General features: G+C 47.4%; 1 protein-coding gene across 1 annotated transcript in view; it reads left to right on the top strand.

The window, feature by feature from the left end:
* Positions 1-5,236: 5,236 nt before the first annotated feature.
* sspo (SCO-spondin) overlaps positions 5,237-27,378 on the top strand; it is a gene marked incomplete at its 5' end in the record, with an annotated part of 77,689 nt that continues 55,547 nt past the window's right edge. The window contains 20 exons of the mRNA XM_084143322.1: positions 5,237-5,289; positions 12,890-13,099; positions 13,277-13,359; positions 13,573-13,743; positions 14,208-14,431; positions 14,627-14,729; positions 14,927-15,085; positions 15,244-15,329; positions 15,460-15,585; positions 21,376-21,532; positions 21,672-21,912; positions 22,192-22,333; positions 23,300-23,426; positions 23,572-23,744; positions 23,971-24,189; positions 24,458-24,623; positions 24,822-25,068; positions 26,478-26,685; positions 26,959-27,053; positions 27,308-27,378. The exon at positions 27,308-27,378 is cut by the window's right edge and continues 186 nt beyond it. Of these exons, the coding sequence (XP_083999448.1) occupies positions 5,237-5,289; positions 12,890-13,099; positions 13,277-13,359; positions 13,573-13,743; positions 14,208-14,431; positions 14,627-14,729; positions 14,927-15,085; positions 15,244-15,329; positions 15,460-15,585; positions 21,376-21,532; positions 21,672-21,912; positions 22,192-22,333; positions 23,300-23,426; positions 23,572-23,744; positions 23,971-24,189; positions 24,458-24,623; positions 24,822-25,068; positions 26,478-26,685; positions 26,959-27,053; positions 27,308-27,378 (3,061 nt within the window). The remainder of the gene's footprint in view (positions 5,290-12,889; positions 13,100-13,276; positions 13,360-13,572; positions 13,744-14,207; positions 14,432-14,626; positions 14,730-14,926; positions 15,086-15,243; positions 15,330-15,459; positions 15,586-21,375; positions 21,533-21,671; positions 21,913-22,191; positions 22,334-23,299; positions 23,427-23,571; positions 23,745-23,970; positions 24,190-24,457; positions 24,624-24,821; positions 25,069-26,477; positions 26,686-26,958; positions 27,054-27,307) is intronic.

Genomic DNA, 27,378 nt, shown 5'->3' with positions numbered 1-27,378 from the left:
CTAAAGAATCATGCAAGATATTGCCAACATGATATTGGTGAACACAAACATACAGCATCCTATACCTTCTAGAAAACCATCCAGGGGAGCACACTGTGTTGTCTCTGTTCCTCAGCAACACATCTACTCTAACCCTATACTTATCTCATAGAAAACCTGTGGACATCATATGAAGTCCTCAAAGTAATTTGCAACTTCAGTCCGTGGAGGAAAATACAAGATTATCAGTGTCTATAGAATTGACATGCCATTATACGGCACAGTATGTGTTTGCAGTGTTTATTGGTGCCTGGATTGGCACCAAACTAGTATTTACATACCTAGTTTTGCTTTTGTAAGTTATAGCGTTGCATGACTTTGTGAACTTGCCATCACGGGCCCCCTCATTATGGTGAGGACTATACAGCTATGAACAGAATTGACTTTTCGTAGCAGGTTAGGAAAACATATGCAGCAGGTTAGGATGATTAACATAGCAGGTTAGGATAATTACATTAAGGTTAGGAACATGGTTAGAGTTAGGGTTTGTTAAAATGCTAAAATCCTCCTCGAAACTACTCAAAAATGAAGATTTTGACGATTTACACTACTGTTCAAAAGTTTGAGGTCACTTAGAAATGTCCTTGTTTTCGAAAGAAAAGCATTTTTTTGTCCATATTCAAATAATGATGGACATATTTTCATTAAAAACATTATTTTGAAGAATTTATTCACACTATTTCATCCTTCCACAAGATATAGTCCCGACACAAATATAGGGTTGCTACCCAAACCAGCTGGTCGTTCGTTCTATTGGTTCGGTTGCTAGAGACACGACCCAGTCGTTTAGTCTTTTTGTTCTGTATCTATGGACACGACCCAGTCGTTCGTTCTAAATGTTCCATTGCCATACTGGCTGGCAACATTCTTATCCCTTGCTTACTAGCCAACTACGGCTAACTACCAGTCACGCCAAAAAGCGCAGCCAGAATAACAGCAAAGTAGCCGCATTTGCATTTGTTTAAGCTGTTTTCTAGTGACATTTATTGGGATACATCCATAACAATGAGCTAAAGAGGCGCGATTTTGCCTGGCATAGAACATTTGCTCACTCGTCAGGACACTGTTGTTCAGAGGAGCTAGCCAACAACACAGCTAACACAATCACTTCAAACTGAAGCTGGAAAGACTGCAAACTAACTGCACTTTGTTTGGTTTTACGTTTTTCAATGTACATTTTTATGTATATATCCATAAAAATTATGCCAGCTGATTCATGATTTCGACTGGCTGAGAAACGCTGCCTGACTGTCTGTCTCGTCCCGACTCCCGACACATTCATTACTCTGGGACAGCTGGAGATCAAATTTGAATGTTGAAACAATGTTGCAAATGTCGGAGAGACAGACAGCAAGGATTATATAAATCTCCACTGTTGAAAACTAAATGTTAGTCTAAAAGAAATGTGAGATAATGTCTAGATGCTTTTTATAGTGGAGATCAAGTTGATAAATTGCTTGACAGGGATGATGAGTCAGATGGAACAGAGTAAATATGCATTTTAACATCCTAGATTTAGCTGGTGGTAACTTGTGGAATAGACACCGGCTGGAATGCGGTTTTAACTAATCTGCATTCAGGATTAGACCCACCCTTTGTATAACTTTGATCATTCGATTCTCTCTGCTGACCAACTGTAGTAATGTCTTGGAAGAGACTGTATTTCTATTACTGTTTCACGGCATGCAATAAACCCTCTGTGGTAATAATGTCCTTTATAATATCGATTATATCTGAGAATAATAGAAGTCCAAATGAGTAATTTATAAACAGAAGTCATTGGGGTAGGGATCACTGTGAATGAAAAATAAATCATAGTGGCCTGTACAGTGAAAATGAAATGACGTGGAAATCAAATCAAATCTAATTTTATTGGTCACATACACATATTTAGCAGATGTTATTGCGGGTGTAGCGAAAAGCTTGTGTTCCTAGCTCCAACAGTGCAGTAGTATCTAACAATTCACAACAATACACACAAATCTAAAAGTACATAAATTGAATTAAGAAATATATAAATTAGGACGAGCAATGTCAGACTAAAATACAGTAGAATAGAATACAGTATATACATATGAAATGAGTAAAGCAGTATGTAAACATTATTAAAGTGACTAGTGTTCCATTATTAAAGTGACCAGTGATTCCATGTCTATGGTGCAGGGTTGAGTAACCGGGTGGTAGCCGGCTAGTGATGGCTATTTAACAGTCTGATGGCCTTGAGATAGAAGCTTCTTTTCAGTCTCTCTGTCCCAGGTTTGATGCACCTGTACTGACCTCGCCTTCTGGATGGTAGCAGGGTGAACAGGCCGAGTGGTTGATGTCCATGATGAGTGCTGTAGGTGTCCTGGAGGACAGGCAGTGTGCCCCCGGTGATGCGTTGGGCAGACCACACCAACCTCTGGAGAGCCCTGTGGTTGCGGGCGGTGCAGTTGCCGTACCAGGCGGTGATACAGCCCGACAGGATGCTCATATTGTGCATCTGTAAAAGTTTGTGAAGGGGCCAAGCCACATTTCTTCAGCCTCCTGAGGTTGAAGAGGAGCTGTTGCGCCTTCTTCACCACACTGTCTGTGTGGGTGGACCATTTCAGATTGTCAGTGATGTGTACGCTGAGGAACTTGAAGCTTTTCACCTTCTCCACTGCGGTCCCGTTGATGTGGATGGGGGGATCCTCCCTCTGCTGTTTCCTGAAGTCCACTACACCAGGGCCCTCACCTCCTCCCTGTAGGCTGACTCATGATTGTTGGTAATCAGGCCTACTACTGTTGTGTCATCTGCAAAATTGATGATTGAGTTGGAGGCGTGCGTGGCCACGCAGTCATGGGTGAACAGGGAGTACAGGAGGGGGCTGAGCACGCACCTTTGTGGGGCCCCTGTGTTGAGGATCAGCGAAGTGGAGGTCTTGTTTCCTACCTTCACCACCTGGGGGCGGCCCGTCAGGAAGTCCAGGACCCAGTTGCACAGGGCGGGGTTGAGACCCAGGGCCCCAAGCTTAATGATGAGCTTGGAGGGTACTATGGTGTTGAAGGCTGAGCAATAGTCAATGAACAGCATTCTTACATAGGTATTCCTCTTGTCCAGATGGGATAGGGCAGTGTGCAGTGCGATGGCGATTGCATCTTCTGTGGATCTATTGGGGCGGTATGCAAATTGAAGTGGGTCTAGGGTGTCAGATAAAGTAGTGGTGATATGATCCTTAACTAGCCTCTCAAAGCACTTCATGATGACAGAGGTGAGTGCTACAGGGCGATAGTCATTTAGTTCAGTTACATTTGCTTTCTTGGGTACAGGAACAATGTTGGACATCTTGAAGCAAGTGTGGACAGCAGACTGGGATAGGGAGAGATTGAATATGTCCATAAACACTCCAGCCAGCTGTGCTGCGCATGCTCTGAGGACGCGGCTAGGGATGCCGTCTGGGCCGGCAGCCTTGCGAGGGTTAACACGCTTAAATATCTTACTCACTTCGGCCACGGAGAACGAGAGCCCACAGTCCTTGGGAGCGGGCCGCGTCGGTGGCACTGTGTTAACCTCAAAGCGGGTGAAGAAAGTGTTTGGCTTGTCCAGGAGAAATACGTTGGTGTCCGCGGTGTGGCTGGTTTTCCCTTTGTAATCTGTGATTGTCTGTAGACCCTGCCACATATGTCTTGTGTCTGAGCTGTTGAATTGCGACTCCACTTTGTCTCTGTACTGACATTTTGCCTGTTAGATTGCCATACGGAGGGAATAACTACACTGTTTTTATTCAACCATATTCCAAGTCACCTTGCCATGGTTCAATGCGGTGGTTCGCGCTTTCAGTTTTGCGCTAATGCTGCCATCTATCCACGGTTTCTGTTTTGGGTATGTTTTAATAGTCACACTGGGAACAACATCCCCTATACACCTCCTGATGAACTCAGTCACTGTGTCCATGTATACGTCAATGTTATTCACAGAGGCTACCTGGAACATATCCCATGATATGACGTGAAAACAATAAAATGACGTGGAAACAACGTTGATTCAACCAGTGTGAGCCCAGTGGGACATAACACTGGGAGATAGATGTCTTATCTACTTTATGTTCTGTGGAAACAAAGTAGTTCGTACCGGAACTAGCTGAATCAAGCATTTCATCACAGTCGATGGAAACCCTGTCTGAGAGTTAACTCATTTCTTTCTCTCTCTGGTAACTAGTGAAGTGAGTTGAAGGGCTGTGGCCGCGCATGGATCCAAAATGGCTGCCATGCTCCAGATGAGCGCTACAGACAGGCAGGGCTTTGGTGGCAGCTGTGTTTGTGTCTCCTTTCTCTGGGGGTCAAAGGGTCAGGCCAGGGATATTGGCCGGGCTGAAAGCCCCCCGGCTCCCGGCCATTGACATGTTTTATTAAATAAACGCCCCTGCCATCCTTCCCGAAACGCCTCTCTTTATAGGATTAGAACCAGCACAAACATATCCCTCTATCATGGATGAGGTCTCTCTTTTTTTATGTACCCCCTCTGTGTCACTCATTGTCACCCACTTCCCCCTCCTTCCTCCTCCTTCCTCCCTCAGCCCCTATCCTGCTATGTCCTGTACCGTTGGACAGGCAGGAGGCCCGAGTGTCACCATACTTCCGTCTGGTGGCCAATGGCGGCCCTCCCAGCTGTGACCCTCAGGCTTCTCGGCCAATGACGTGCTCCTCAGATGGCACTGTACTCCTCCGTGAATCAGACGCCGTTTATAACCCTGTGACAGGGGCACCCGCCGCTCATAAAGCAACAGATCCCCTTACTGAGGATAGACTTTCAGGACCTGACAGAGAGAAAGAAAATGAAGATACCTTGATCTAGGAAAGGGAAGTAAATCAGTGGTATACTGTATTAGGAGCAACAGTCAAAGGAATACCCACAGGTTATTGAAGTGCCAAGCTCTACCTAAAACCAGTTATATCCAGGTGAGAATTCTATTATTCTACTCATAGCCTTCAGTTGGCTGTATTTTATCCACAGTTGTGAAATTATTCTCCTAAAACATCTTATTTTTCTTGAGTAACCTGTGCCATCTCTGCCTATGCCAATGTAAACATTTATTTGTTGCCTTAGTCACTTAATATAATAAAGGGTTGCACAACCACAGTTTAACATTTTACTCCTGTATGTGTGTAAATATTGAGAGATTTGTTTCCTCAGAGGTCTATTCCAAGGCATCACAGAGCAGAGAGAGGGAGCAGTATGTGGGCTCTACTGATGTCTCTGCTTGGACTGCGTGTGGTGATGGTGATGGGGTAAGAACTGACCACCGTAGAGTCTAAGAGAAAGGAAACCCAATTTATATGACTTTACATCCGTGCTTAACTTGGGACGGAATAGTCCTCATATTTTGTACTGCTTGAGTACCGGCACCTCTTATACATGTAGAATATTGGCTTAAAAGTATTGCAGAGTTCCGGCACCTAAATATAAACAGTACCATCACCCAAAATGAGTATTGGCACGTTTTTCCATACATTTCAAGCGCAGCTTTACATCATAGCTTAATGTAAACAAGGTGCTCAAACTGTTTGTGAATGGTCTGTAAAGATTCTATACAAAGAGGACAGTTGAAGAAACACCAACACTGCCATTTTATATTGCATTTCTATGGTCCGCTAAACTATATATCTATTGCGAGGGGTTTTTCTGCCGACAAGTTAATCATATTTACAAATCAGCATGTATAAAAGATGCAGTGAAATGCTTGAGCGATAGCTCCCTCAACATTGCAGTAAAATAATAAATAATAACAAAGTTAAATTAATAAAAAAGTATAATTAGAAGGTAGTATGCAAATGTCACGCCCTGGCTCTGGGACTCTGTTATGTTGAGCCAGGGTGTGTTGTTTCTATGTGTTTTGTTTCTAGGTTCTTTATCTAGTTATTTGTTTCTATGTTGGCCGGTGTGGTTCTCAATCAGAGGCAACGTGAATCAGCTGTTGCTTGTTGTCTCTGATTGGGAACCATACTTAGGCAGACTGTTTGGCCACAGAGTTTGGTGGTATCTTGTTCTGTTTGGTTTGTGTAACCGTAGGACTTCACGTTTCGTATCGTTTGTTGTTTTGTTCGTTGTGTTGTACATTCAATAAATATTATGTACGCATATCACGCTGCGCCTTGGCCCGCTTCTTCTCAAGACGATCGTGACAGCAAAGTGATAAACTGACATGTAAACAATAGGATATACAGTTTAGATTATAGAGCATAGGATAGGATGAACTTTAATGTCCTCGAGGGGAAAATTGTCTTAGACACCCAGTTCTGCTGTATACAAAATAGACAATGTACATTACACACTCAACATAATACATACATTGGACGTGTGATGGACATTTTAATGTTGGTGCTTTCCTATTCTATACATTTCTATATTCTATTTATGTGCTGTTCTAATAACCAATTTCTGTGTTCATGCAAGTGACTGATCGGACGAATCCTCACTTATCAGTATCTGCAATTTGGCAGTACGCCCAGACCTTGTTTTTAGAACGTGAGGAGAAAGATATTTCAGTTTCAAGGTCTCAGCTTAGAGAGAAGAAGCCTCGTGAGGTATTGGTCTGTCACATGTTATGAACCAGTATTGGTCGGTCACATGGATGAAACAAAATGGTAATGATTAATGAATTATGCTAAATCATGCAAATACAACTTGTCTGTATATAGCCGTATATAAGACAACTGCTGGGACTGCCCCAGGGTAGCTTCTGACAGACATGTGTACTATGGTGCATTGAGTTGGTTGGAACCTGTCACGAATGCTGATGTGGATGCGGTGGTGGAGTCAAACGCAGGACACAGAGGAATAAGTCAAAACAACTTTACTATAACCTCGAAAGGTACATACAAAATAAACGGCCTCAAAATACACTAGAGGTGAAACAAATACGCAAGTGCGTAAAACCAACACGAAGAGCCAAGGTACCGAACCTATACATCCATGACAGGCGGACAATAACACACAAAATACAAACATAACATAGGGGAACTTATAGGTGACATAATCAATACAGAATACGAAACAGGTGCACTAACTAGACATGACAAAACAAACATCGAAAACATCAAACGGTAGTAGCTAGTACTCCGGGAACGATGAACGCCGAAGCCTGCCCGAGCAAGGAGGAGGAGCAGCCTCGGCGGCATCCGTGACAGTACCCCCCCCCCCCTTGACGCGCGGCTCCAGCCGTGCGCCGGCCCCGGCCTCAGGGACGGCCAGGAGGACGCGGAGCAGGGCGCGTGGGATGACTCCGGTAGAACTCCGTCAGGAGGGAGGGATCTAAAATGTCCCTCCTAGGCACCCAGCACCGTTCCTCCAGACCGTACCCCTCCCACTCCACGAGATACTGCAGACCCCCCATCCGACGTCTCGAATCCACGATGGACCGGACTGAGTACGCCGGAGCCCCCTCGATGTCCAGTGGGGGCGGAGGAGTCTCCCGTATCTCATTGTCCTGGAGTGGACCAGCTACCACCGGCCTGAGGAGAGACACATGGAACGAGGGGTTAATGTGATAATCATTAGGCAGTTGTAACCTGTAACATACCTCGTTCAATCTCCTCAGGACTTTAAATGGCCCCACAAACCGCCGACCCAGCTTCCGGCAGGGCAGGCGAAGGGGCAGGTTTTGAGTCGAGAGCCAGACTCGATCTCCAGGTGCGTACACTGGACCCTCACTGCGGTGGAGATCGGTGCTCGCCCTCTGCCTACGGATAGCCCGCTGCAGATGTACATGCGCAGCGTTCCATGTCTCCTCCGAGCGCCGAAACCACTCATCCACCGCAGGAGCCTCGATCTGGCTCTGATGCCATGGTGCCAGAACCGGCTGATACCCCAACACACACTGGAAAGGGGTCAGATTAGTAGAGGAATGGCGAAGAGAATTCTGGGCAATCTCCGCCCAGGGGATATACCCCGACCACTCCTCCTGCCGGTCCTGGCAATATGATCTCAGAAACCTACCCACATCCTGGTTCACTCTCTCCACCAGCCCATTACTCTCAGGGTGGAAACCCGAGGTAAGGCTAACCGAGACCCCCAAGCGTTCCATGAACGCCCTCCAGACTCTAGAGGTGAATTGGGGACCCCGATCAGACACTATATCCTCGGGTACCCCGTAGTGCCGGAAGACGTGGGTAAACAAAGCCTCAGCAGTCTGTAGGGCAGTAGGGAGACCCAGCATTGGGATGAGACGACAGGCTTTAGAGAACCGATCCACAACGACCAGAAAGGTGGTATTCCCCTGGGAGGGGGGAAGGTCCGTGACAAAGTCTACCGAGAGGTGAGACCACGGCCGTTGTGGAACGGGAAGGGGTTGTAACTTCCCCCTGGGCAGGTGTCTAGGCGCCTTACACTGAGCGCACACCGAGCAGGAGGAGACATAAACCCTCACGTCCTTAGCCAATGTTGGCCACCAGTAGTTTTCGATAAGACAGTGCACTGTCCGGCCAATACCAGGATGTCCAGAGGAGGGTGACGTATGAGCCCAATATATGAGACGATCCCGAATCTCGAGCGGAACGTACGTCCGCCCCACTGGACACTCTGGAGGAGTAGGGTCAGTGCGTAACGCCCGCTCGATTTCCGTATCGACCTCCCACACCACCGGCGCCACCAGACAAGACTCCGGCAGTATGGGAGTGGGCTCAATGGACCTCTCCTCTGTGTCATATCGCCGGGACAGGGCGTCTGCCTTACCGTTCTGGGACCCTGGGATGTAAGTGAGCTTAAACACAAACCGGGCCAGAAACATGGTCCACCTAGCCTGACGAGGGTTCAGTCTCCTAGCTGCCCGGATGTACTCCAGGTTACGATGGTCAGTCAGAATGAGAAAAGGGTGTTGAGCCCCCTCAAGCCAATGCCTCCACACCTTTAGGGCTTGAACCACGGCTAGCAGCTCCCTGTTCCCCACGTCATAATTACGTTCCGCCGGGCTGAGCTTCTTAGAGTAAAAAGTGCAGGGCCAGAGTTTAGGGGGCGTGCCTGAGCGTTGAGACAGTACAGCCCCAATACCGGCCTCTGACGCGTCCACCTCCACCTGGAACGCTAAAGTGGGATCCGGATGCGCCAGCACCGGAGCAGAGGTGAACAGGTCCTTCAGTTTACCAAACGACCTGTCCGCCTCAGCTGACCACTGCAAACGCACCGGGCCCCCCTTCAGCAGGGAGGTGATGGGAGCTGCTACCTGTCCAAAACCACGGATAAACCTCCGGTAGTAATTGTCAAAACCCAAAAACCGCTGCACTTCCTTAACCGTGGTAGGAGTCTGCCAATTACGCACGGCTGAAACGAGGTCAATCTCCATCTCCACCCCTGACGCGGACAATCGATGGCCCAGGAAGGAGATGGACTCCTGGAAAAACAGACAGTTATCTGCCTTGACATACAAGTCATGCTCCAACAGCCTACCCAACACTCGACGCACCAGGGCTACATGCTCTGCTCGTGTAGAAGAGTAAACTAGTATGTCGTCAATATACATTACTACACCCTGCCCATGCAAATCCCGGAAGATCTCGTCCACAAAGGATTGGAAGACTGAAGGAGCATTCATTAACCCGTATGGCATGACGAGATACTCATAGTGACCCGAGGTGGTACTAAATGCTGTCTTCCATTCATCTCCCTCCCTAATGCGCACCAAGTTGTAGGCGCTCCTGAGATCCAGTTTTGTGAAGAAACGCGCTCCGTGTAATGATTCCGTCATACTCGCAATCAGAGGGAGTGGATACCTGTATTTCACAGTGATCTGATTGAGACTACGGTAATCAATACACGGGCGCAACCCTCCATCCTTCTTCTTCACAAAAAAGAAACTTGAGGATGCAGGGGAAGTGGATGGCCGTATGTATCCCTGTCTCAGAGACTCGGCTATGTATGTCTCCATAGCCACCTTCTCCTCTTGAGACAGAGGATACACATGACTACGTGGAAGTGCAGCGCCTGCCTGGAGGTCTATTGCACAATCCCCCTGTCTATGAGGTGGCAATCGCGTCGCCCTAGTCTTGCTGAACACGAGTGCCAAATCCTCATACTCAGGAGGAATGTGCAATGCGGGCAATTGGTTCGGACTCTCCACCGTGGTCGCCCCTACGGAAACACGTAGACATCGCCCAACACACTGGTCAGACCACTCCTTGAGAGCCCTCTGTTGCCACAAAATGGTGGGATCATGGGTGATTAACCAAGGAAGCCCCAACACCACGGGATACGCAGGAGAGTCGATCAGATATAACTGAATGATCTCTTCATGACCCCCCTGCGCCTTAATCTTTAGTGGTGCTGTGACCTCCCTAATCAAACCAGATCCCAACGGACGGCTATCTAGGGCATGAATAGGGAAAGGCACATCTACGGGTAGGAGGGGAATCCCTAACTTAACACAACATTTACGATCAATACAATTCCCAGCTGCGCCTGAATCGACTAGCGCCTTATGCTGGGAATGAGATGCAACCTGGGGGAATACTACAGGTATACACAGATGAACAACAGAGAGCTCTGGGTGAGTTGGGCGCCTACTCACCTGGAATGACTCCCCAGTGCATGCCCTGTTGCCTCGATCCCCTGGAGGCCCTCCCCAGCACCGAACCTCAGTGTGTCCTCTACGGCCACAGTTGGTGCAGGGGATGACCTCCCTCCGGATCTCTCTCCTCTTCTCTCTAGCGCCAGCACCCCCGAGCTTCATAGGGCTCGGCTCGGAGGTGCTGGGGGATGGAATGGACGGCCCCAACTCCGGACGTCCGCGGGTAGCCAGCAGGGTATCCAGACGGATTGACATGTCCACCAACTGGTCGAAGGTTAGATTGGTGTCCCTGCAGGCCAACTCTCGTCGAACGTCCTCTCGCAGGCTGCACCGATAGTGGTCGATGAGGGCCCTCTCATTCCACCCCGCATCCGCCGCTAGAGTCCGGAAGTCCAGGGCGAACTCCTGTGCGCTCCTCTTCCCCTGTCGGAGGTGGAACAGACGCTCCCCCGCCGCTTTACCCTCTGGGGGGTGATCAAACACAGCCCTGAAGCGGCGGGAGAACTCCGCGTAGCTGATGGTGGCGGCGTCTATTCCCCTCCATTCGGCATTGGCCCACTCCAAGGCCTTGCCGGAGAGACAGGAGATGAGGGTGGAAACGCTCTCGTATCCCGAGGGCGCCGGGTGTATGGTTGCCAGGTAGAGTTCCACCTGAAGGAGGAACCCCTGACACCCGGCTGCGGTGCCATCATATGCCCTCGGGAGCGAGAGCCGAATACCACTGGACTCCAGAGCTGGTATGATGGGGCTGGCCGATGGTGGTGGTAAGGTAGGAGGAGGTGTGGGCAGGCCTTCTCTTTCCCATCGGCGCAGAGTGTCCATGACGCCTTGCATGGCGGAGCCGAGTCGCTGGATCATGGCGTCCTGGCTGCTGACCCGATCCTCCAGTGACTCGGTCACCGCCGCTGCTCCTGCTGACTCCATAGTTGGTGTGTTATTCTGTCACGAATGCTGATGTGGATGCGGTGGTGGAGTCAAACGCAGGACACAGAGGAATAAGTCAAAACGACTTTACTATAACCTCGAAAGGTACACACAAAATAAACGGCCTCAAAATACACTAGAGGCGAAACAAATACGCAAGTGCGTAAAACCAACACGAAGAGCCAAGGTACCGAACCTATACATCCATGACAGGCGGACAATAACACACAAAATACAAACATAACATAGGGGAACTTATAGGTGACATAATCAATACAGAATACAGGTGCACTAACTAGACATGACAAAACAAACATCGAAAACATCAAACGGTAGTAGCTAGTACTCCGGGGACGACGAACGCCGAAGCTTGCCCGAGCAAGGAGGAGGAGCAGCAGCCTCGGCAGCATCCGTGACAGAACCTCTCCAGCACACTGACAAATAAACTATGATTCATTTAAGATTGACTTTGAGTGTCCCTGTGTAAGAATTTCCACAACACACGTTTCCCAATATACACATTCTCCACTTCTCATATAGCCATATACATAATACACATTGCACATTTCCCTTACATTCAGTCAGTGACGTACTAACACAGCTCAGCATTACTTATTGCTGTTCAGGTATTTGATGGACATGGGAATGAATTATGCTTATAGGGCCCCGTGTAGCTCAGTTGGTAGAGCATGGCGCTTGCAACGCCAGGGTTGTGGGTTCGTTTCCCACGGGGGGCCAGTATGAAAATGTATGCACTCACTAACTGCCGCTCTGGATATGAGCGTCTGCTAAATTACTAAAATGTAAAAAAGAAAATGTAAATTCCTGTTCAGTTTACATGTGGGGACCCTATAGCGTCTGCCTGAGGGGAGGAGCTGATAGCCTACTCAGAGTGAAGCACATGGGAGGGGTCTGAAATAAGTTTCTGTGCTTGTCTGATAACGGTCTGTTCAGAAATAGTCTGCAGGGAGGGATGCCGCCTCACACCCATGACCTTCATGGCAGTTTGTGTCAGGTGGGCAATCTGAGATTTTAGTTGGACTGATAAATTGCCAAGCCAGACTGTGATGCCGAATCTCAGGATAATCTCTATGACCGCATTGTAGAAAGGGAGCATTATTTTCTGGTCAACTCCGAAAACTCTGAGTCTATGTAGGAAATAGAGGTGTTGTTGGACTCTGGTGCAGACACTCTACTTGGACCTTCCAGCTAAGCACACCATCCAGCTAAGCACAAGCATGGCGCTTGCAATGCCAGGAAGGTGGGTTCGATTCCCGGGACCACCCATATGTAAAAACATATATGCATTCATGACTCTGTCGCTTTGGATAAAAGTGTCTGCTAAATGGCATCTATTATTGTATTATATTATTCACTTAATTTCATGTTGTTTATCACCACTCCAGGCACTGGTGTGAACACACAGTGGAGGAAAGAGTGGACCGGATCATTTCCCCCCGTCTTCAGCGTGAGGTGGACTGTTCCAAGGTGTACCAATTCAACACGCAGGACTGGATGCTGGATGTGGACAGGATGCGCCACAAGCACGGGGGGGATGACGGCATTGCACTGTACTACAAACAACTGGGTCGCAAGGCTGTCTGCTTCATATACAAGTGAGGAGTTGATTACTATGACTCCAAAATGTATTATGACTCCAAAATGTTAAATAATGATATGAAAGCTGCAATGACTTGAATGTATAAGAACAAAATGAAGATGCAAGTTATTGAGTGTATTTTGTGTTGCCTTGTGTAGTTTGTAATACTATGTACTGTATGTGTTTTGAGCAGACCCCCTGAGATGGAGACCCAGCGGGTGAATAAGACAGTGAGGGGGTGCTGCGAAGGCTGGGGAGGACCGCGCTGTTCACAGGGTAATAACAACTTACTATACAGTAGTACCATTCACTTTCTATTGATGCTATATGTGTCCATCTTAATGATCACACTGGCTATTAGTAGACTTTTGACAACAGGAGGGAGTAAAAAATTGACTGCATATTGAGAAGAATTTAACATATTTCCTCATCATTCTGTCTGACTAGCTCTCTTTCTCTCTCTCACACTGTCCCCTGTCTCTGGTCCAGGCGTGGGTGTGCGGGGCCAGTGCTACTCCACATGGAGCTGCGAGGACTTCCCAGGGGTGCACAACTCCTCTCTGATGCCCATGGAGCAGTGCTGTGGCAGCCTGTGGGGCCTGAGCTGGAGGAACGCGTCTGACCAGACCTGCCTGTCCTGTACCTACACCCTGCTGACTGGTCAGTGCTGTAGGGCTGTACCACTCCCCACAGCGCCACCCTCTCTACCACTCATAATATTACACTGATTGAGGACAACATTTGTTAGTGGTCGAATTTGACAGAGGGCAGTTGTCTAATTGAGGACAAAACCCCACTCTATATTCTCTAATGGCTTTGAATGTCTAATGTACTTGATACAGATCACTCATTTGGAATAGGAGGTCTAGACTGTCAGATGTTTTTCTTGTGGGGTTAAATGTTGAGGTTCTTGGGAACTTTTACCAGAGGGGATTGGTTATAAATATGTCTGCCAGTTAAAGACAGGAAGTTATTCCTGTGTGGCCTTGACAAAGAGCTGCCTTGAGTCAACATAATGATTCACATGTGAAGATGAAAAATAATTCATCAATTCAACACTGACCTCTCCATTGACCTTTCCTCTATCCATTTCTCTTAATTTCTCTCAATTTCTCTCCCTTTAGACTCCCAGTCGTCTCCCCTTGTGCGGGGGGGTAATTTGGGGAGCGCCCGGAACCCCCAGGGCTCGGCCACCTGTCTGAGCTGGGGAGGGGCTCACTATCGCACCTTTGACAGAAAGCACTTCCATTTCCAGGGCAGCTGTACGTACGTCCTAGCATCGTCTACAGATGGGACATGGGCTGTGTACATCAGCACTGTGTGTAACGGTCGAGGAGACTGCAGCAAGGTACAGTAGCTTCCGATGAGCTGGACTTTTACTTCTTGTTTCTCCACTGTGATAGCCCATGTGTGGAGTGTTCTCCCACAAAGTAGCTTGGTGGATGCTATAGAATGTAGAGCTTGAACAAAAATGCACAATTTCTGCCACCCATTTAACATGTTTCTCTGTATTTGTGTGTTTGTTGATTTGTCATTCTCCCAGGCACTGAGGATGATGCTGGGATTAGACCTGGTTTCTGTTCACCTCAGGAACCTAACATTAAATGGATTGCTAGTTCCTCAAGGAGAACCGCTCTTTCAAAATGGTAATTCAAACATCCCCTAGTCAGAACAGTTGAAATGCTTGCCTACTCCATTCCTTTTCTTCTGCCTGTCAATTCTGAAATTGTTGCCAAGCAAGCTCACATTCACATTCACACAATACCCCCTGTTTTGTTAGCTAGCATGTACGATGACAACTTTCTCTGCTTTCCTTCCCTCCCCTCATCGTGTCCGTGTACAGGAGTGAGTGTGCATTGGCTGGGGGACTTTGTGTTTGTGGAGAGCGGTCTGGGGGTGCGAGTGAAGTTCGACATGGGCAACACCGTGTACCTGACTGTCACCGCAGAACACCTGGCCACCACCAGAGGGCTGTGTGGAGTCTATAACAACAACGCAGACGGTGAGGGGACCAGACATGGGCTTCCTAGCTTCCTTTCCTTATCTCCTTCCCTTCATGAGTATTGAACGCACCTTACTGATCGTAAGGCTATGAAAAAGTTGGAACACTAGTGACTTTTTCTCTGTGGTCCTTCAACTCTCTTTCCTGTGTCCTCACAGATGACTTCACCACAGTGACTGGGAGGGTATCTGAGTACGCTGCCAGTTTTGGGAACTCGTGGCGAGTGCCTGACCATCAGACTGAGGCACAGTACCATCTGAAAACTAGGCTAAATATATACAGTAGAGGCTCAGTAGAGCCTTCAGAAAGACTTGAGCTTTGGCTGTTTTAGGCATTCTAGGTAATGTAGTTCTCCCATCCTCCATGTTTATCAGGGTTGCAACGACGCAGCAGAGCTAGGCCACAGCTGTGACGTCACAGGGGATTCTGCTCTGCGCAGGGAGGCAGAGTCAGTGTGTCACCAGCTGCTGGAGAGCCCCTTTGCACAGTGTCACCACAGGGTGAGGAACTCCAACATGCAGTGGGGAGAACAAGTATTTGATACACTGCCGATTTTGCAGGTTTTCCTACTTACAAAGCATGTAGAGGTCTGTAATTTTTATCATAGGTACACTTCAACTGTGAGAGACGGAATCTAAAACAAAAATCCAGAAAATCACATTGTATGATTTTAAAGTAATTAATTTGCATTTTATTGCATGACATAAGTATTTGATACATCAGAAAAGCAGAACTTAATATTTGGTACAGAAACCTTTGTTTGCAATTACAGAGATCATATGTTTCATGTAGGTCTTGACCAGGTTTGCACACACTGCAGCAGGGATTTTGGCCCACTCCTCCATACAGACCTTCTCCAGATCCTTCAGGTTTCGGGGCTGTCGCTGGGCAATACGGACTTTCAGCTCCCTCCAAAGATTTTCTATTGGGTTCAGGTCTGGAGACTGGCTAGGCCACTCCAGGACCTTGAGATGCTTCTTACGGAGCCACTCCTTAGTTGCCCTGGCTGTGTGTTTCAGAACGTTGTCATGCTGGAAGACCCAGCCACGACCCATCTTCAATGCTCTTACTGAGGAAAGGAGGTTGTTGGCCAAGGTCTCGCGATACATGGCCCCATCCATCCTCCCCTCAATACGGTGCAGTCGTCCTGTCCCCTTTGCAGAAAAGCATCCCCAAAGAATGATGTTTCCACCTCCATGCTTCACGGTTGGGATGGTGTTCTTGGGGTTGTACTCATCCTTCTTCTTCCTCCAAACACAGCGAGTGGAGTTTAGACCAAAAAGCTCTATTTTTGTCTCATCAGACCACATGACCTTCTCCCATTCCTCCTCTGGATCATCCAGATGGTCACTGGCAAACTTCAGATGGGCCTGGACATGCGCTGGCTTGAGCATGGGGACCTTGCGTGCGCTGCAGGATTTTAATCCATGACGGCGTAGTGTGTTACTAATGGTTTTCTTTGAGACTGTGGTCCCAGCTCTCTTCAGGTCATTGACCAGGTCCTGCCGTGTAGTTCTGGGCTGATCCCTCACCTTCCTCATGACCATTGATGCCCCACGAGGTGAGATCTTGCATGGAGCCCCAGACCGAGGGTGATTGACCGTCATCTTGAACTTCTTCCATTTTCGAATAATTGCGCCAACAGTTGTTGCCTTCTCACCAAGCTGCTTGCCTATTGTCCTGTAGCCCATCCCAGCCTTGTGCTGGTCTACAATTTTATCCCTGATGTCCTTACACAGCTCTCTGGTCTTGGCCATTGTGGAGAGGTTGGAGTCTGTTTGATTGAGTGTGTGGACAGGTGTCTTTTATACAGGTAACGAGTTCAAACAGGTGCAGTTAATACAGGTAATGAGTGGAGAACAGGAGGGCTTCTTAAAGAAAAACTAACAGGTCTGTGAGACCGGAATTCTTACTGGTTGGTAGGTGATCAAAGACTTATGTAGGGCGGCAGGTAGTAGTGGGTAAGAGCGTTGTGCCAGTAACCGAAAGGTCGCTGGTTCTAATCCCCGAGCCGACTAGGTGAAAAATCTGTCGATGTGCCCTTGAGCAAGGCACTTAAATCCACCTTTCCAGAAATAAATCTCTCACTGTTGCCGCTTGCTACAGACCCCCCTCAGGCCCCAGCTGTGCCCTGGACACCATATGTGAATTGATCGCCCCCCATCTATCCTCAGAGTTCGTACTGCTTGGTGACCTAAATTGGGATATGCTTAACACCCCGGCCATCCTACAATCTAAACTAGATGCCCTCAATCTCACACAAATTATCAACGAACCTACCAGGTACAACCCTAAATCCGTAAACATGGGTACCCTCATAGATATCATCCTGACTAACTTACCCTCTAAATACACCTCCGCTGTCTTCAACCAGGATCTCAGCGATCACTGCCTTATTGCCTGCGTCCGTAACGGGTCCGCGGTCAAACGACCACCCCTCATCACTGTCAAACGCTCCCAAAAACACTTCAGCGAGCAGGCCTTCCTAATTGACCTGGCCCAGGTATCCTGGATGGATATAGATCTCATTCCGTCAGTAGAGGATGCCTGGTTGTTCTTTAAAAGTAATTTCCTCTCAATCTTAAATAGACATGCCCCATTCAAGAAATACAGAACTAAGAACAGATATAGCCCCTGGTTCTCCTCAGACTTGACTGCCCTTGACCAGCACAAAAACATCCTGTGGCGTACTGCATTAGCATCAAATAGCCCCCGCGATATGCAACTTTTCAGGGAAGTTAGGAACCGATATACACAAGCAGTTAGGAAAGCAAAGGCTAACTTTTTCAAACAGAAATTTGCATCCTGTAGCACTAACTCCAAAAAGTTTTGGGACACTGTAAAGTCCATGGAAAATAAGAGCACTTCCTCCCAGCTGCCCACTGCACTGAGGCTAGGAAACACTATCACCACCGATAAATCTACAATAATCGAGAATTTCAACAAGCATTTTGCTACGGCTGGCCATGCTTTCCACCTGGCTACCACTACCCCGGCCACCAGCTCTGCACCCTCCGCTGCAACTTTTATTTATTTTTTATTTATTTCACCTTTATTTAACCAGGTAAACCAGTTGAGAACAAGTTCTCATTTACAACTGCGACCTGGCCAAGATAAAGCAAAGCAGTGCGATAAAAACAACAACACAGAGTTACATATGGGGTAAAACAAAAAAAAAAAAAAAAAATATATATATATATACAACAGAAATACAATTAATATACAGTGTGCAAATTTAGCAAGTTATGGAGGTAAGGCAATAAAATAGGCTATAGTGCAAAATAATTACAATTTAGTATTAACACTGGAATGATGTGCAAGAGATGATGTGCAAATAGAGATACTGGGGTACAGATGAGCAAAATAAATAACAATATAGGGATGAGGTAGTTGGGCGGGCTAATTTCAGATGGGCTGTGTACAGGTGCAGTGATCGGTAAGGTGCTCTGACAACTGATGCTTAAAGTTAGTGAGGGAGATAAGTGTCTCCAGCTTCAGAGATTTTTGCAATTTGTTCCAGTCATTGGCAGCAGAGAACTGGAAGGAATTGCGGCCAAAGGAGGTGTTGGCTTTGGGGATGACCAGTGAGATATACCCGCTGGAGCGCAGACTACGGGTGGGTGTTGCTATGGTGACCAATGAGCTAAGATAAGGCGGGGATTTGCCTAGCAGTGATTTATAGATGGCCTGGAGCCAGTGGGTTTGGCGACGAATATGTAGTGAGGACCAGCCAACAAGAGCGTACAGGTCACAGTGGTGGGTATTATATGGGGCTTTGGAGACAAAACGGATGGCACTGTGATAGACAACATCCAATTTGCTGAGTAGAGTGTTGGAGGCTATTTTGTAAATGACATCGCCGAAGTCGAGGATCGGTAGGATAGTCAGTTTTACGAGGGCATGTTTGGCAGCATGAGTGAAGGAGGCTTACCCATGCCCCCCCCGCTTCTCCTTCACACAAATCCAGACAGCTGATGTTCTAAAAGAGCTGCAAAATCTGGACCCCTACAAATCATCTGGGCTAGACAATCTGGACCCTTTCTTTCTAAAACTAGCCGCCGAAATTGTCGCAATCCCTATTACTAGCCTGTTCAACCTCTCTTTCGTAACGTCTGAGATACCCAGAGATTGGAAAGCTGCCGCGGTCATCCCCCTCTTCAAAGGGGGTGACACTCTAGATCCAAACTGTTACAGACCCATATCCATCCTGCCCTGCCTTTCAAAAGTTTTTGAAAGCCAAGTCAACAAACAGATCACCGACCATTTCGAATCCCACCGTACCTTCTCCGCTATGCAATCCGGTTTCCGAGCTGGTCATGGGTGCACTTCAGCCACGCTCAAGGTCCTAAACGATATTATAACCGCGATCGATAATAGACAGTACTGTGCAGCCGTTTTCATTGACCTGGCCAAGTCTTTCGACTCTGTCAACCACCGCATTCTTATTGGCAGACTAAATAGCCTTGGTTTCTCAAATGACTGCCTCGCCTGGTTCACCAACTACTTCTCAGATAGAGTTCAATGTGTCAAATCGGAGGGCCTGTTGTCTGGACCTATGGCAGTCTCTATGGGGGTGCCACAGGGTTCAATTCTTGGGCCGACTCTTTTCTCTGTGTATATCAATGACGTCGCTCTTGCTGCTGGTGACTCTCAGATCCACCTCTACGCAGACGACACCATTTTGTATACATCTGGCCCTTCATTGGACACTGTGTTAACAAACCTCCAAACGAGCTTCAATTCCATACAACACTCCTTCAGTAGCCTCCAACTGCTCTTAAACACTAGTAAAACTAAATGCATGCTCTTCAACCGAACGCTGCTTGCACCCGCCCACCCGACTAGAATCACTACTCTAGACGGGTCTGACCTAGAGTATGTGGACAACTACAAATATCTAGGTGTCTGGTTAGACTGTAAACTCTCCTTCCAGACTCACATTAAGAATCTCCAATCCAAAGTTAAATCTAGAATCGGTTTCCTATTTCGCAACAAAGCCTCCTTCACTCATGCTGCCAAACATGCCCTCGTAAAACTGACTATCCTACCGATCCTTGACTTCGGCGATGTCATTTACAAAATAGCCTCCAACACTCTACTCAGCAAATTGGATGTTGTCTATCACAGTGCCATCCGTTTTGTCTCCAAAGCCCCATATAATACCCACCACTGTGACCTGTACGCTCTTGTTGGCTGGTCCTCACTACATATTCGTCGCCAAACCCACTGGCTCCAGGCCATCTATAAATCACTGCTAGGCAAATCCCTGCCTTATCTTAGCTCATTGGTCACCATAGCAACACCCACCCGTAGTCTGCGCTCCAGCGGGTATATCTCACTGGTCATCCCCAAAGCCAACACCTCCTTTGGCCGAAATTCCTTCCAGTTCTCTGCTGCCAATGACTGGAACAAATTGCAAAAATCTCTGAAGCTGGAGACACTTATCTCCCTCACTAACTTTAAGCATCAGTTGTCAGAGCACCTTACCGATCACTGCACCTGTACACAGCCCATCTGAAATTAGCCCGCCCAACTACCTCATCCCTATATTGTTATTTATTTTGCTCATTTGTACTCCAGTATCTCTATTTGCACATCATCTCTTGCACATCATTCCAGTGTTAATACTAAATTGTAATTATTTTGCACTATAGCCTATTTTATTGCCTTACCTCCATAACTTGCTAAATTTGCACACACTGTATATATATGTATTTCTGTTTCTGTATTTTTGATTTTTGACTTTGTTTTGTTTTACCCCATATGTAACTCTGTGTTGTTGTTTTTTTATCGCACTGCTTTGCTTTATCTTGGCCAGGTCGCAGTTGTAAATGAGAACTTGTTCTCAACTGGTTTACCTGGTTAAATAAAGGTGAAATAAAAAAATAAAAACTTAACCCTAATTGCTCCTGTAAGTCGCTCTGGATAAGAGCGTCTGCTAAATGACTAAAAATGTAAAAATGTTATGTCATGCAATAAAATGCAAATTAATTACTTAAAAATCATACAATGTGATTTTCTGGATTTTTGTTTTAGATTCCGTCTCTCACAGTTGAAGTGTACCTATGATAAAAATTACAGACCTCTACATGCTTTGTAAGTAGGAAAGCCTGCAAAATCTGCAGTGTATCAAATACATGCACACACGCACACACAAACACCAACATACAACTCACTTTCCATATTACACAAACAGATTTCAATCAATAGAATATCATATTCCAGCAATGGTATGACAATGGTAACCAATAACACTGCTGTGAAACCCATGACTTTGCCTTTCTGGTCAGGTGGACCCAGCAGCCTACATTGACACATGTCTGTACCTGCACTGCAGCCTGGGGACCAGAGACAGAGAGGAGGCCACGTGTGATACTCTGGCCAGCTATGCCCGCGAGTGTGCCCAACAACACGTCATCATCACCTGGAGGAGCTCAGGACTGTGTGGTAAGGCCCCACAGCCCCCTCCAGACTTCCAGTATTGGAAAGTACCAGGAAATACCCATTGTCTGTTAGGGATTTACTGTCTCTCTCTCTCTCTCTCTCCCTCTCTCTCTCTCTCTCTCTCTCTCTCTCTCTCCCCCAGGGCGTGTGTGTCCGCGGGGGCAGGTGTTTTCTGACTGCGTGTCCTCCTGCCCACCTAGCTGCTCTTCCCCCCAGCCCCCTGCTTCAGGCCAGTGCAGGGAGGAGTGTGTAGGGGGGTGTGAGTGCCCCCTTGGCCTCTACCTGCACCAGGGGCTCTGCCTGAGGAGGGATGACTGCCCCTGTTTCCACCGCCGACACACCTACCAGTCAGGAAACACCATCCAGCAGAGGTGCAACACCTGGTGAGTGGCTGGAATTACATGTCCATTATTGGAGGTGTCCTAAAAATGTGGGCAATCAATGTTATTATTAAAAGCTTAACGTGGTCCTCATTAATATATTTTCTATGTCCTCTCATCCGACCCACCCTCCTTTCATACCTTTCTCTCTCTCTCTCTCTCTCTCTCTCTCTCTCTCTCTCTCTCTCTCTCGTCTCTCTCTCACCCCTCTCTGACAACCCCCCATTCTTACTTGCTACCTCTAAAACTCATTCTCTCTCTCTCTCTGTCCCCCCGTCTCAGTGTATGTCGAGCAGGTGCGTGGCAGTGTTCAGGGGAGAGGTGTGCTGCCCAGTGCAGCCTAATGGGTGGTCTGCAGGTGTCTACCTTCGACAAGAAGAGGTATTCTCTGCAGGGAGGGGACTGTGGCTTCACTGCCGTAGAGGTAAGACGCCATCAGGAACCATCTCCATAGTAACTGGAACTAACTGAAAGTTAACCCATAAGAGTCTAAGCCCTGTCTAAGCCGGGGGAGGGGAGGGGGAGGGTACTACTAAGCTATATGGAATTGTTTAAAGAAGGTCATACCAAAGATTTTTTCGACTGGCACAAGGGGACCTTCAGACGAGTCTTGTGAGGCCTGTGGGCATCCTAGAGCAAACCGACATGTACATGTTCGTGAGAGTCTCACCTTTGCACAGAGGGGTCATATTGGTATGCAGCCCAAACGGTTCGGACGCTACAGACAGAAGTTGGCAGATCAGCTGTACTGACTTCAGACGAGACCCAAGACGCAAGTGGGGTTCAAAGAGCAAAACAGAGAACACCATCGTGTTCGTGAGTCTCATCTTTCCATAGAGGGGAATAATGGTTTATAGGCTAAACCGTTCGGACGCTACAGACGATTTTGTAAGAAGACTGGTTTTCGGGACGTCTCATGGTCTGACAAACACCGCTCTAGCTCTGTCACCTTTCACTGCAGATGCGGAAGTGTTACATAGGTGGATGCGTTGGATTGAGGCGCATCCAATGCAAATAAACAAATATCTATAGCTTAAACTGATGGATTTCTATGGGGATTTGTGTATTATGCTAATTAGTTTTCAGCGAGGGCGTGGACATCGACCATAGGGATTTTCTAACGAGTTAAAGGCACATTTCTTGTAGAAAGTGCCAATCAAGAAATCATCTGACATTTTTCCTTTGTCTTATTACATATTGCTCCTTTAGAATCTGTCAGTATCAAACCACGATGGCTCTTGTGAAAAGTCAGGCTTTAGCTGTTAGTTAAGTGGAGACATCTTAAGCTTTTCTTACTGCAATTTGTAGATCACTAAGGCACGTCTATGTGTCTTTGCTAGTGTGTCTAAGTCTGTTTGTTAGAGGTGAAACATTTGTTGTGTATATGCAGGACTTTGTGTACAGGAAGCTGGTAGTGAACATTCGAGGTGGAGAGTGTGTGATGGGTGGCGGACAGGGCTGTCTGAGAGAGATGTCTGTCACCGCTCTACGCACCACAGTGACCATCACTGACACAGGTGGGCTGACAGAACTGCATTGCATTGGTGTTGTCTGTAATGTGTTTTTAATCAGTCAATCAATCAACCAATCAGTTTGAACTGGCTGGCGCAGAGCCCTCTATGCAGGAAAAAAAATATGTGGTACATTGTTGTCCTGTTCCAGGTGCAGTGACGCTGAATAGCCAAAGGGAGGCGCTGCCAGTGGTGACGGCGGACTTGGTGGTGCGGAGGGCCTCATCCTCCTTCCTGGTGGTACAGGCGTTTGGGGCACAGATCCTGTGGCATCTGGACGGGCCCCTGGCCCTCATCACCTTGCAGCCTGTCTTTGCTCACAAGGTAAAACTCTACCTAGCTCCTACTCTAACTTCATTCTTTACCGAACCAAGGTCCTGACTCTCTGGTTGTGTTTACACAGGCAGCCCAATTCTGATCTGTTGCTCAATTATTGGCAAAATATCTGATTGGTCAAAAGACCAATTATTGGCAAAAGTTTAGAATTGGGCTGCCTGTGTAAATGCAGCCTCTGTGGTGGTATTTAATTGATGTGTGTGTTTTCCCCCAGATCCGAGGGTTGTGTGGTACATTGACCTGGAATCAGCATGATGACTTCACCACTCCCGAGGGGGATGTAGAGAACACTGTCTCCTCCTTCGCTTCTAAGTTCACCACGGGGGACTGTCTCCCTCCCCGGGCGGCCCCGCTGGATCCCTGTGGCTCCTACAGCCAAAGGAGACAGTACGCAGAGAGTGTCTGCTCTGTCATACACAGCCCTGTGTTCCAGGTGTGTGTGTGTGTGTGTGTGTGTGTGTGTGTGTGTGTGTGTGTGTGTGTGTGTGTGTGTGTGTGTGTGTGTGTGTGTGTGTGTGTGTGTGTGTGTGTGTGTGTGTGTGTGTGTGTGTGTGTGTGTGCGTGTGCGTGCGTGCGTGTGTGTGTGTGTGCATGCGCTGTTCAGTACAAAAGCTAAATGGTTCATTTTGATAGTGTTTAAATGTAGAGATCGTTCCAACAAAGAATGCATTTCTCCATCTCTCCTTCTCTGGTCTCTGGAGGCCTGTCATGATGTGGTGGAGAGAGAGCCCTACCTGCGTCTGTGTCTGACTGAAGTGTGTGGCTGTGGCCCCCAGAAACCCTGCCAGTGTACCGTCCTCACCGCCTATGCCCGCCACTGTGCCCAGGAGGGCGTGCCTGTTAGCTGGCGCAACCACACCTTCTGCCGTAACAGCCAATGTTTATATACCTAATACGCTACACAATGTTCCAATGTTAGTAGGAGGTTTAGGATTATTATCATTAGGAATATTGGGGGCACAATTTGTGTAATGTCAAAGGTTCTGAAAATGATCAGTTAAATACGCCGATCAAATATGAAAAAAATACATGTACGTTTTCAAATACTCTTCCACTCCCCTCCAGCGGTGCAGTGTTCGGGGGGACAGGTGTACCAGGAGTGTGGTCGGCCATGCGGTGGTTCCTGTACTGACCTCCGGCAGGGCTGGAGCTGTGAGCAGGGCAACCGGAGCTGCGTGCCAGGCTGCCAGTGCCCTCCAGGCCTGGCACAGGACGACAAGGGCCAATGTGTGCCCGTCTCCATGTGCCCATGCGTGCAGGGGAACAAGCTGTACCAGCCTGGTAGTACCGTCCATAACAACTGCAACACCTGGTTCGTGCCTAGGGGTCAAGAGTCAAATGACTTGTTGAATGCCCTGGTTTTTCATTTTCCCCACTCAACCCAACAATGATCCTGGGCTTTTTAGTATGTTTCATCATCTACTTTTTCTCTCTACTGAATATGTTGAATTGCAACACTTTCTTTTGACAACTACCACTATGAGACAAAGGGTGACTTGGCTGACCTGGTGTCTACCCGATCGTTCTTGAGACACCAGATACAGACTCAAGTAATATCCCTATAATTCTAAACTTACAGATAATAATAATAATAATATGCCATTTAGCAGACGCTTTTATCCAAAGCGACTTACAGTCATGCGTGCATAATGTTTTTTAGTGTATGGGTGGTCCCGGGGTTCGAACCCACTACCTTGGCGTTACAAGCGCCGTGCTCTACCACGGCGCTTGAGAGGGAAAAAGAGATGACTGAATGAACTTAGTTACCCGGTAGATTTTTACAATCTCTGCGATAAATGCTGTGTCTCTTTGTGACCGACACGGCATGTGAAGGCGGCACAGTATGTGAAAGTCTTTATCATCTGAAGCTGGTGAACAGCTCTGATAAATGAAAGGTAAGCATGAGTCAGCAGAAGTTATCTTTGACCTCAGGGTAGAAGGTCTAAAGCTCTATGTAGGCCAAAGGCAGATACAGAAAGACTTTGTCTACCAATGGAACCATTGGAATTTGTAGACGCCGTAGACATTGTAGAATAGGTTTGTTGCTGAAAATTGGATGAAAACAAACATTGTGTCAACTGTGTGGTCATTTAAGCTCTAATGAGTTATGGGGGTGAAGGGCCATTGTTTAATGCAGTAGTGCATTCATTGTGCAATTTATTCCCTAACTGGTGACACTTTACCATAAGGGTCCATTAATAAACCTGCGTTCATGAATAAATAGTTAATTCATCTTTTATAAACCTTGATATATGTCTCCATATATGTGAAGGTTTTTTTGCAAGCAGTGGCATGATATGGTACTGTGATATGCAAATGGGTGTACTTCCAATGTGTTATCCGTTTGTTCGTCCCTCATCCAATCTCAGTGGTGTAAGAGCTCTGATGAAATCACTCTATGGCCTGCTCTCTGCTACGTCAGGATAGGTTGATTTCATTGCATCTCTTTGCCACATAACAGCAAGAGTTAACCGGCTGGTGAATAGCAGTTATATAGCCCCGAACAGTAGTCATTTATCTGCCGTCCATGACTCTAACTGACATTTTAATTGCCGGGTTGAATATAGTGTGGTAATGTGGAGTTTTATTCAGCTTTAGGATTGGCTTAGATAATGAAAATGGTGATCCCCCCCCCCCACACACTTATTTTTCTTTCTCGCACTCTCTCTGTCTTTATCTCCACCCCCCCCCCCCCCCCCCGCCCTTCTCCCCTCTCTGTAGTGTGTGTGAGCGTGGGGTATGGAACTGCACAAAGGAGGTGTGTCCAGAGGTAGCCCATTGTCCAGGTTCTTTGGTCTTCCATCCACTCTCCTGTCTACTCACCTGCTCCAGTCTGGACGCACCGGGACAGGCATCCCCTGGACCCCCTCCCTCCCCCTGCCAAGAGCCCAGGGCAGGCTGTGTCTGCCCTCAGGGGACCGTCCTGCTGGTGGGTCCCTCCCTCCTCCTCCTCCCTGGATGTTTGTCCCTCCCATCTCAGCACATACAGAATGAAGTAGGAATGTCTTAGCAGTTAAAGATTACAATCAATAACTCCAGACCCACACTAAGCATTAAAAGTTGTCACCCCTCATCCATAGACACATTTTTTTGGGTGGAGGGGAGGGTAGATCAGCTTTAATATTGTAGATAGATTGTGGCTTCTATCAATGTAATTGTCTGCATCATTTCCAATCCCCCATATATTTGCCTGCCACCCCAGGGTGATCGCTGTGTCCTCCCAGAGAAGTGTCCGTGTCACCATAACGGTCGACTGTACTACAACAATGACACAATCACCAAAGACTGCAACACATGGTAAGCACCTGGGTTAACAAGTGGTCTAATGTCCATTTCCATGATGTCTGTTCTGATCAAGCTATTACACTATATGCATTGGGAGAAATCTGCAGGCCTCGATCCAAAATGATTAGAAAACATTGGCACTATGGAATTAGATGGTACCAATATTTCTCATGAATTTCATATTGAAGCTTAAAAATGAAACCCGATCTAAATGCACATCAGTGTCTTTAACTCCTCATTGCCTGGGATTTGGGCTTTCCTTACAGCATATGCAAGGAGCGCCGCTGGCACTGCGGCCAGTCCCTATGTGCGGGGACCTGCGTGGCAACGGGTGACC

Source organism: Coregonus lavaretus (assembly GCF_964263955.1).
Source record: "Coregonus lavaretus genome assembly, chromosome: 2".
Taxonomy (NCBI): Eukaryota; Metazoa; Chordata; class Actinopteri; order Salmoniformes; family Salmonidae; genus Coregonus; species Coregonus lavaretus.
This window is presented reverse-complemented; position numbering and strand designations above follow the sequence as displayed.